Source organism: Cryptomeria japonica, chromosome 3 (genome assembly GCF_030272615.1).
Source record: "Cryptomeria japonica chromosome 3, Sugi_1.0, whole genome shotgun sequence".
Lineage (NCBI taxonomy): Eukaryota > Viridiplantae > Streptophyta > Pinopsida > Cupressales > Cupressaceae > Cryptomeria > Cryptomeria japonica.
The window spans coordinates 1,004,028,254-1,004,038,312 of NC_081407.1; the positions used below are offsets into that span (position 1 = coordinate 1,004,028,254).

The following is a 10,059-nucleotide window of genomic DNA, read 5'->3' on the forward strand; positions in this document are numbered from 1 at the left end:
AAGTGTATTTTTTGATCCGTAATATAGGTTTCCTCGTATCAATATGAAAATTGATTTGACTAGAACAAGCGTTGTAGTTGGGTTACGTACTCTAGCTAGGTGCGTTGCGTACTCTAGCTAGTCAAGGCATTAAATTCTATAGGGAAATGAGACCAGACTCCCATGTGATTGGTGTACGACCCAAGTCCCCAGATTGTCTGGAGAATTACAGTCTTCTGACCATGTGAGTAAATTAACGTAGCTTGTGTTCTGTATGTGTGATTTTCAGTGATTACCCACAGTTTTCTTTTGGTCTCACGCCTTCTTCGCTTCATTGTTCGATTCTGTATGAAATTACAGCGCGCTTTCATTATATTCTTGGCATTCATTATTAACTCATGAGTGCTGTTACATGCAGTAAACCAAATTTAAATGCTGGAGAGAGTCATGGAAGCTGCATTTTATTCAAGGCGTCTTGGCATCTTCTTCCTTGCCTTATTTCTGTGCGGTACTTTACTCCTTGAAGGTTCGTTCTTAACTTCAGTCAACTCATAAGTGTTATGGATCCGTCACAACTGTATTGAAACAAAAGTCTTCATCTCCTGACACAGATGCAAGCTGTGGAAGAGAATTAAACAGCCGCGGGAATACTCCTGCTCCTCGACAGGTCAGCCCAGATCTTGCTTTACTAAGTGTTTAGATTATGCTTTCCTTTTTCTAGCTTTGTTGAATGATGAAGGATTACATTGCATTTTCTTTTATCAGAAGCAAAATGTAGAAGTGGGAAACAATTTAATAGGGTCCAGTCCTCCAAATTGCAAGAACAAATGTATGGGCTGCACCCCCTGCAATCCAGGGTTAACAGTTCCTCCCTGTGTTGAAGACTTTCAGAGTAATGCACGCGAGGGGCATTACTATTACAACCTGTCATGGAAATGCAGATGTAGAAACAGAACTTTTCAGCCTTGACCATCATTTCTTTTTATCTGCTCAGCATTTAAGGTAGAGAATAATGAGCATTATTGAGCTGAAGCAGAGTTCTCAAAACCCTTAGCAGCTCATTTATTAAAAGTAGGCGCTTAAAATAGGAAAGCTTCCCAATTCTACAACTGGGTTTACTGTTAGTGTAAATTTATTGAAGGTAGTGAGCTCACCGCTGAAGCTCCTGTTAATTTTTTTTTAGTAAAAGTGAATCATCAAGAAGGCTAGATGAATGTCCTTGGGAAACTTGGTTTAAACAGTTATTGTTGACGCCTTCACAACTATATTTTAAATTGCAATTAGCAACTCTAGAACAAAAGAGATTGTTTGAACTTCAAAAACACACTTTATAACTCTTCCATACATTATATGGACTGTGGAAAATCAATTATAGAAGATTATTTAATTATTATTCAAAATAAAATATTTGGAATGTTATTTTACTCATGAGAATATGTCTGTTTCACTAAAAAAAAATTACAATGTTCTATTTTGAATGAAGAACTTCTTTTTAATGGTTGTGAGCTCACCTCTAAATCTAGGTTAAAATTTCATCCACTTGTCCTTGATATTATTATGATGCATTTTCATAATGTTATAGATGTGTTTTCTATGTAGATTTTATTCTATCTTATCTTTTTCTTCTTTCATAGAGTTGTTTAGTGTTCATTTTTTCTTATTAAATATATTATTTATTCATGAACTTCATGATGAAACATGAATTGCTAATAACTATCTACCTAGCAAGGGTTTATCATGTGTTAGTGATGCATCAAGTATATGCCCTCTCTCATCTATGAAGGACATTGTTTCACCTCTTGGTGATGTATCAATGTCATGCCATATTGGTCCTATATCCATAGATGTATGTGATTTAAATGTGTTACCTTCTTTTACACATGATGATCATTTCTTTATTTAATATTGCAGTGATGGACACATATGATGTACACGTGTTATCTTCACCTACATTTGATAATACTTCATCTCTTCTATCACTAGTCATATGAGTTATTCACCTTCTCATGAGTTTGCTCCCATGTAGTACATGATGATCCTTCTTCCCTATCTTGTGTCTCATGGTTTATTGATAATATTTTTAGTGACAAGCATAATTATACTTCTTTATCTTCTTATAATGAGGTTCATGAATCTTTGTTATGTGATGATATGATTTATGTTCAATATTCTCTTAATACGCATGATAGAGTCATTTAGTGATAATAACTTGAGATAGAGAAACATGTTAGACCATTTCTATTCTCATATTATGATTTTGTACTCAAAAATGGTATTTTCATACATGTTAAAATGACCCAAACCATATAATTATGTAAATATTTTTAGAAATGTCAATACTTTTAGGTTTTAAATATTATCAATAAATTTTAATTCAAAATATATGCAAAAACATCTATGATAAATTCCCATAAATTTATGTCAAAACATTAAAACATATCATGTTGATTTTTTAGAAACTATGCATAATTTATATTTATAATTTGCACACAAAAAATATAAATAAAATAAAATAAAATAATGGATCTAAGTTGTATGCACAAATGTGATGGTGTGAATAAAATCTTGTACCTAGTAAAGGTGGTGTACCTAACCAATCCCTAGTAGGAGACTTATTCACATGACTTAAGTTTACTTAGGTCCTAGGTGTCCTTCTAGAAGTCTCAACTATCTACATAAGATCTTATCATATCTTATCTATTTGAGTTTTATTTAATTATTGTTACCTAAGTCATTTAATAATGTGTTGAAGTAGTGTTGGCGGTACATATAAATTTCCATTTTTATATCGCCTTATTGAGTCATGTCCCTAATTGGTCCTTTGGTCAGGTTGTGTTTCTCGAATTTTTTGTGCAATTCAGTCTTCGCAGTCTTCTTTATTTAAGTTTCACTATGCTGAACTTGAACCTTGAACTTGAACCTTTGGGGTTCAAGGTTCAAAGTTCAACGGGCGTCATGTTAAAGTTTATTTCCCCGCGCGGCTTTATAAGTCTTTTTCAGTGTTTGTCGGTGTTTAGCATTGGTTGAACCTTGAACTTGAACCTTTTGGGTTCAAGGTTCAAAGTTCAATATTTGTCATGTATATGTTTTTGCATTGTTGTTGTTCTTCAAGGTTCAAAGTTCAATGTTTGATTTTTTGGAAATCATATGACTTTTCATAAGATGGCGGCGCAGATTTTGAGGAATGGCTAATGGTGGCAGGAAAGGGAATATTCTTTCTTAATGATTTAAAAGTTGTCATTTATAGCAAGTATGGTGTGGGAATCCATGTTTTCAGATATGAAGTGACTTGTTATTAAAGCATGATCATTTGTGATCATTTCAAAGTAATGTCGCACAAGTGAAGAGTAATGATGATAACTTATGGAAATCATGAGTAAGATTTTCTTGGCTGTTTTAAATTGAGCAGTTGTCTTGTCAAGATTGTCATTTGTGAAACATAATTTCTAAGGAAATTTTTTAGAGCGAAAGAAAAATAGACTGCGATAGGGGTTTTGCAGATGACAGAGGAAGGTATGTTCAATGACTTTCCTAATTGCTATAGTTTTAAAAGATCTGGATATATTGTTTAGCTGCTTGTTTATGTTTTACCTGTTTTCTGCTTTTTCTGAGTTGATTGGAAAAAGATTATGGGTTAAGAATGAGGCCAACTTTGCCTAAATTAGCTCTTCTCTTGTGAGTTCCTTACCAGAGCTGGCTAATACGGCTCTAGTTCAATTAGATTTAGATGTTTTCTTAAAAAGAATGAGAAACCCAGCTGTTGATTCTATGCTGAAAGATATTGCACAAAGTGGCTTATTGGAAGCGATGACATTTCCCATAGTCGCCCCTTGTCTTGAGTTGGTTTTAGAGTGCATGAATCACTATGACAAGGTTAACAAGTGTATTAGGAGAAATAATGGTAAAATTATGTTGTCTATTGATAGAGAGACAGTAATGGTGGCCATGGGTATCCCACATCGGGAACCCTATGAGGATTGGACTATTGGAAAGTCTTATGGGATTTATTCCAAGAAGAAGCAGTATTACAAAACCATTATTGCACGAAATTAGCTTCTAAAGTATCAAAAGAGCGGCTCAAGGTTGCCAAGGCCATTAACCCAAGAGCATTTGATTCCTGAAATCAGGGATTTGGTAATAATGTTGAGCAGAATTAGGGGAAATTCACACTCCTTTTATTGGGAGGACTGGATGTATTTCTTCATCCAAGTTGCTCTCGACAAAAACTGGTTCATTGATTGGGGCACAGCAATTGCAGAAAGGTTGCATGAGGGTTTGAGCAATCACACTAGGGTTTCAAATTTTAATGTCTTCATATATGTTCTACATGTTAGCTTGTGTGAGGGAGTGGCCTGGACTGTTCCATACAAAATGGGTTCAGGGTATAAAAATCTATGAATACCACTCCCATTTGACCCAAAAAGGAAATGTTGAGAATTACCTTCGTTGGAATGATATATTTGTCGGGGGGCTAACTTTTGAGTTACAAGGTAATTTGCACAGGAGAATGTCAATTGAATTTGTTGAACTAATCGGCAACTATGGTAGCTTCTTTATTCAGTTTAATCACTTCATGATGGGGAGGGGAGTGCAAGTGGAAATGCTCAAGTGACTTGTTTGTAGACTAAGAATAGGTCCTTACTGTTTTCAAGGAATTGTTGTTGTAATCAGAGTGCAAAGGTTCATAGACCACCTGAAACTTCCTCTTGTTTCACCTCCCTAAACAAGACTTCTTGGTTGCTCAAGGGCTTCAACCCCATAACCACTCTGGCTTGCTAAAACTATGTTCTTTGAGTCTATCCCACAAAAGGTGTCAAATTCATGTGAGGACAACTTGTTTCAACTAGCATTGATGTCTTTTGTGCTTTTCATTCACCATGTGTGTACCCGATTTGACCAAAATTCAATTTTAAGGCCTAAAAAGGCTACAAGCAATTAGCCCTCCTTTTGGGGTTTTGTGCTCACCCTGCTCAAGCGATGGACTTCCAGACTGAAAGTGTCACATTTTTGGATACCCTTTTGGGGGTTCTTGAAGATTTTTTCAAGTTTGGGGGTCCCTAAAGCCTTCTCCATGATTGTCCCAAAAATGGGCATAAAAGGAGGGTTTTGGTAGGGTTTGTTGGCAAAAACCACATTCCAAGTTTGGGAACCTCAAAATGACTCAAAGTCACCTATTTCTACCTTGTTGTTGGCTAAAAATGCTATAAACAAAAAATTTTAAACCTCACAAAGTGAAGAACAATATTTTCATGATATGCACAAAAAGGAAATGCAACATTTGACAATTTTTCACTTTTGCCTTCTACAAGCACTTTTTTTTGCAAAATTCCAATTACAACTGAAGCATATGAACATAACCAACATTAGAGACAAGAAGGAATCCAATTTTCCCTACACAAAAGGCATTAGGCAATTAAAAATAGTAAATAGTTCACTGTCAAAGTAAATGGGACTGCAGTTTTCCTCTTTTCACTGTTTTCCCATTTTGGACATGCACTTTGCAATGTTAAAACTCTTATTTGAAGGTTTTTTTGTGCTTTATAAGCAATTCTCTGCCTTCTTCATACATGAAGTCCTTCATACCTGCAATTTGGAGGGGAGAAATCCATATACAACTCCAACAAATAAGCAAAAATCAGTCATACTTGACTGTGGCAGCTTGCTGGGCGTTTTTCATTTTGCCTGAGGGGATCATTGTTTGATCTTGGCTTTTACATTACCCATGGGTAGGGCTTACTCCTCTCTTGTACTTGTTTACAAGAAAACAAAGTATAGACAGAGGTTTTCACACACCAATGAATGGTGGAGAGCAAACTAGGAAAGAAAACAACTACCAAACAGTGACTCACTGTTTTCACTTACAATTCATAAAACTAAAACATATAACCTTCCTCTTCCAGACTTAGGAAGTCTTTCTTGCTTGCACATTTCACTTGATCAACACATAGGACTGTTCACCAAAAGGATGCAAATGCTATGGGAGAGCAAAGCATCAAATTTATGCAAAGACCCTAGCCAAATGACTTACTTGCCTAGGGTTCCATGGCCACAAAACACCTTGTACCTGCACTCTTGAAACCAAAACTCATATTTACATAATTTACAAATTGACCAACTAGTTCTTGAGAAGCCATGAACACTTTAAGACTCCAAGAAACCAAGTTGGTCAAGCATTCTTGCCCAAATTCCTAGACTGGGCAGTGAAACTGTGAAATCAAAACAATTTTGCTACAACTTCAAAAGTTAATCAAATTTAATGCCACCAAAGGCAAGAGTCTAAGAAAACATAGTAGAAACTGAAAATGCAAGAACAATATGGAAAAGTACAACAGGTGTATGGACTGTTGCTCACACCAAGTTAGAAACTAGGGAAAAACAAGGTAAAATGAGTGCAAACTTTCATAATCATTAAAAAATCCTATTGAAAAACCATTACAATAGTTCCAACAAGAGAATAAATACCATTCTAGGTTGGTTAAACTCTTGTACGGACAGGTACATGTCCAAGCACACTAAAATTTGACATTTTGGATGCCTAAAATGACAACTTTTGTGCCTAGAAGGTGTAGGGTTGAACTCAAAACCCACAAAACACCTAAGAACACTTCACACACCTAAAAACCAAACACAAAACATGCCTAGACCTTTTCAAAACAAAATCACATAAAAAACTCACTTTTTACAATATTTTGCCAAGCAACTCCAAAACTGGCAATTTTGAACAAAAGATGAAAACACGAAAACAAAACCTCATAATGAGTTCAAAACTCATCCAAACAACTTAAAGAAACAAAAAAACAACTTAAACAACCATTCCCACTCAAAGCTAATGAAAATCAAACTTGCTCTCAAACCTGTGTTGAAAATGAGGCCTAGGTGCTCCTACACCACTTCACATATATAAGGGTTGGAGGCTTTAAAGGTGAATCCTTTACGCTACCTAGATATGTTTCATATTGGTGTGTTTTGATTGAATTTTCCAAGCAACTAGCCTATGTTTTTGTTGTCCTCATTTTTGTTTTCAAAAATGAAGGACCATTACATGAAATTTTTGTGAAAAAATGAAAAAATTTACTCTATGGCATGCTTCCCGAGGCATAATTTTGACTAATCCTTGGACTGGCTTAATCCTCAATCCATCCTTGAACTAATTTTTGAATTTTGTCAAATTCTGGGTTTGTTCGCTATGTCTTTCCTTCAATCGGGTTTTAAAATCCCGACTGCAAGTGGAGAATTTTCTTCAAACTGCAAGTTTTAATGATATTCATTGTTTTGGTCTTTGTAGGGGAATTTTTGGCTTATTACATGTGCACTTTTATTCAAGGATGAATACTTCTAATTTTTTTTAAATTTCCCTTTTATTGTTTTTATTATTTTTAATGTTTTTGGTCTTGTTTAGTTAAAATAGGGATTTTTTGGCTAAATTACAAGTAAACTTGCAGTTTGGTCTAAAAACCCCTACTTTAATGGTTTTTACATGTAATAGGGATTTTAAATCCCCATTACATATGTGCAAGCAAGTATAACTTGTTGTAGGGATTTTATTTCCCTTTTACAAGTATTTAAAACTTGCATTTCTCTCCAAAAAACCCGATTTTGCCTTGCAAGTGCATTTTTGACAATTTTAAACTTGCACTTTGGTCCAAAAAACCCAATTTTGCTCATAAAGTGCATTTTTGACATTTTAAACTTTCTATTTGGCCAAAAAATCCCGATTTTTCCTTGTAAGTGAAAAAGTGACAATTTAAAACTCGCACTTTGGTCTAAAAAACCCGATTTTGCTTATAAAGTGCATTTTTTACATTTTAAACTTGCTATTTGGTCAAAAGATCCCGATTTTGCCTAACATGTTGAAAAAGTGAAATTTTAAACTTTTTATATCCTCCAAAAAACCCGATTTTCATTGTTTCATGCATTTTAAACTTGCTATTTGTTCCAAAAAACCCAAATTGCAAGGAAAAACCTTTTTTTTTAGGATTTTAGGCAAATTTTTGTGAAGATTTTTTGGGAGATAGAAGGCATTTTGGATTCCTCTCTATTTTTATGCATTTTCAAACACCTTTCACGCTACATGGAGGTTAAGATTGCTGGTTTTTAGCTTTATAAAAGCAGCCACATTTTTTAAAAAACCCACATTTTTGAAAAAAACCACGTTTTTTTGCCATTTGGAATGCCACGAATCAGCAATGTTATGAATTGTTTTGGCTTGGTATGCTAAGGCGTTGAGGTTAGAAAGAGTCTTGGCCATTTTCCATGCCATTTCTCATGCATTTGCTGCCACGTTTTTCAGTTTTGGGCATTTTTTCAAAAACGTGGCTAGGGTTTTGGAATACGGTTAATTTCTTTTTAAGAGATATTCTTCTTTATTTCAAAGATTGATCATCTTTTGGAGAGGCATTTTCAGATTGAAGCAAGGTAAGATTTATTTTCTTCTTGTTTCTTTTTTCTTGTTTTCTTGTTTTCTTGTTTTTCCTTTCTAGTTGTAAATTTGTAAATGGTTGGTTCTTCCCCAAAAATCAATTTTTGTGAGAGAGATTTTCCCCTTTGTAAAGCAATTTTAGAATTGCATTGTTCTTCCACGTTTTCCCTCTTTACTTATATTTGGGATTTTAAATCCCAATTACAAGTTGGATGAAAATAATTGTTCTTCCCTTACGGATAAAAGATTTAACCATCTTTTGTTGAAATTCCAAGTTGCAAAGATGAAAAAATACCCATCCTTTCAAAATCGGGTTTCTAGAACCGGATTACATGTTGAAAGTTCTTCTCATTTTCTTGAAGATGATCTTCCAAAAATCTTTTCATATTCATTCTCATCATCCATACATACCATTTCATCCACTCATTTCACACCTTCATTCATTTTCCCCATTTAAAAGTCTACCTGCTGTCAGGCATCCAGAACCCGAAATTGGTCCAAAATGCACTCAAAAAACACTTGAAAATGAGTTCTAAAGGTCCAATTACAAGTGCAAACTTGTAGTTACCCATTACACATATGAAGTTGCATGTTTGTTCCCCACAATTGCAGGTTAATGCTCTTGTTTATCCCACACATGTAGCGCAGCTTCCAAAACCCAAAATTCACTTATGAGCCCATTTTTGCATCAATTTCTTTCTTCCCTTGTCAGTCCGGTTTGCACACACGATCTACCAAATCAACGGATTAAGGCATGGGCCTTATTTTGCAAGAAGATTTCAAGGATGAAGGATGATACAAAGAAGAGATACAACAACAATTCATGGTTGAGAGCATAAAATGCTTTCAAGACAAAGATGGTCATGACATGAAAAGAGGAAGGCAGCTCGTTCCCTCTTGAAAAGCTAGTACTACCCCAAGCAAGAAGACAAGGATGCAAGTTCCTGTTTCGGTTCAAGATGTCTTTACCAATCCAGAATACTTCAAGTTCTAGCATCCTAAAGCGACATGAAGATCATCACAGACAAAGCATGATGCAGTTAGAGTTGTGTCTTTAGACACATGGAATAGTTTTAGTTATGCATGTGTAATTTTGTTTTGACAAGTTACATGTAAAAGTATTTTTTTGTAAAATGCAAGTTACACATTACTTGCACTTTTGTAATTACATGTAAGGCAACTACAAGTTGTGTCCGATTAGGACTGTAGTTGGAATAAGTCTTAATTAGTTAATGAAGTCTTAGTTAGTTAATGAAGTCTTAGTTAGTTATTTAAGTCTTAATTAGCTTTTGAATAAGTCTAGGTGGTTGAGAGATTTTCTCAAGTTATTTGGGATCCTCCCACCTTTTTCTCAAGGCTCCTCTTCTATAAATACTTGAGGGGTCTATTGTAATATATATCTTTTGGAAAGCAAGCAAAAACTCTGCCAAATTTACAGCAAGAAGTGTTTGAGCTTATGTATGTGGATTGAAAGTTTTTGAAAAATAATAAAGAAGGATTACTCAAGTTTTGAGTCTTTGAGCTACATGTTTGAGTTTGAATCTTTTATTTCTTCTATGCCAAGTGTTTCTAAAGGAGCTTAGTCCAATCTGATTTGAAGTCTTTGAGCTGCAAATAGAGAAGATTAATTAAAATAGGAAACTCTCTTGAAGGAGCAACAA

General features: G+C 34.7%; 1 protein-coding gene across 1 annotated transcript; it reads left to right on the top strand.

Moving 5' to 3' along the window:
- The first annotated feature begins 267 nt into the window (after positions 1-267).
- Positions 268-1,357, top strand: LOC131029068 (EPIDERMAL PATTERNING FACTOR-like protein 4). The gene is made up of 3 exons (XM_057959462.2): positions 268-505; positions 591-646; positions 745-1,357. Exons 1-3 carry the CDS (start codon positions 412-414, stop codon positions 946-948), a joined length of 354 nt encoding a protein of 117 aa, XP_057815445.1. The 5' UTR covers positions 268-411; the 3' UTR covers positions 949-1,357.
- The last annotated feature ends 8,702 nt before the right edge of the window (positions 1,358-10,059 follow it).

What these genes read in the sequence shown, in the direction of transcription:
- LOC131029068 (XM_057959462.2), top strand. Translation starts at nt 412, where the DNA reads ATGCTGGAGAGAGTCATGGAAGCTGCATTTTATTCAAGGCGTCTTGGC. An exon ending in CGGTACTTTACTCCTTGAAG is followed by an intron (nt 506 to 590) that starts GTTCGTTCTTAA and finishes CTCCTGACACAG; the next exon opens with ATGCAAGCTGTGGAAGAGAA. An exon ending in ATACTCCTGCTCCTCGACAG is followed by an intron (nt 647 to 744) that starts GTCAGCCCAGAT and finishes TTCTTTTATCAG; the next exon opens with AAGCAAAATGTAGAAGTGGG.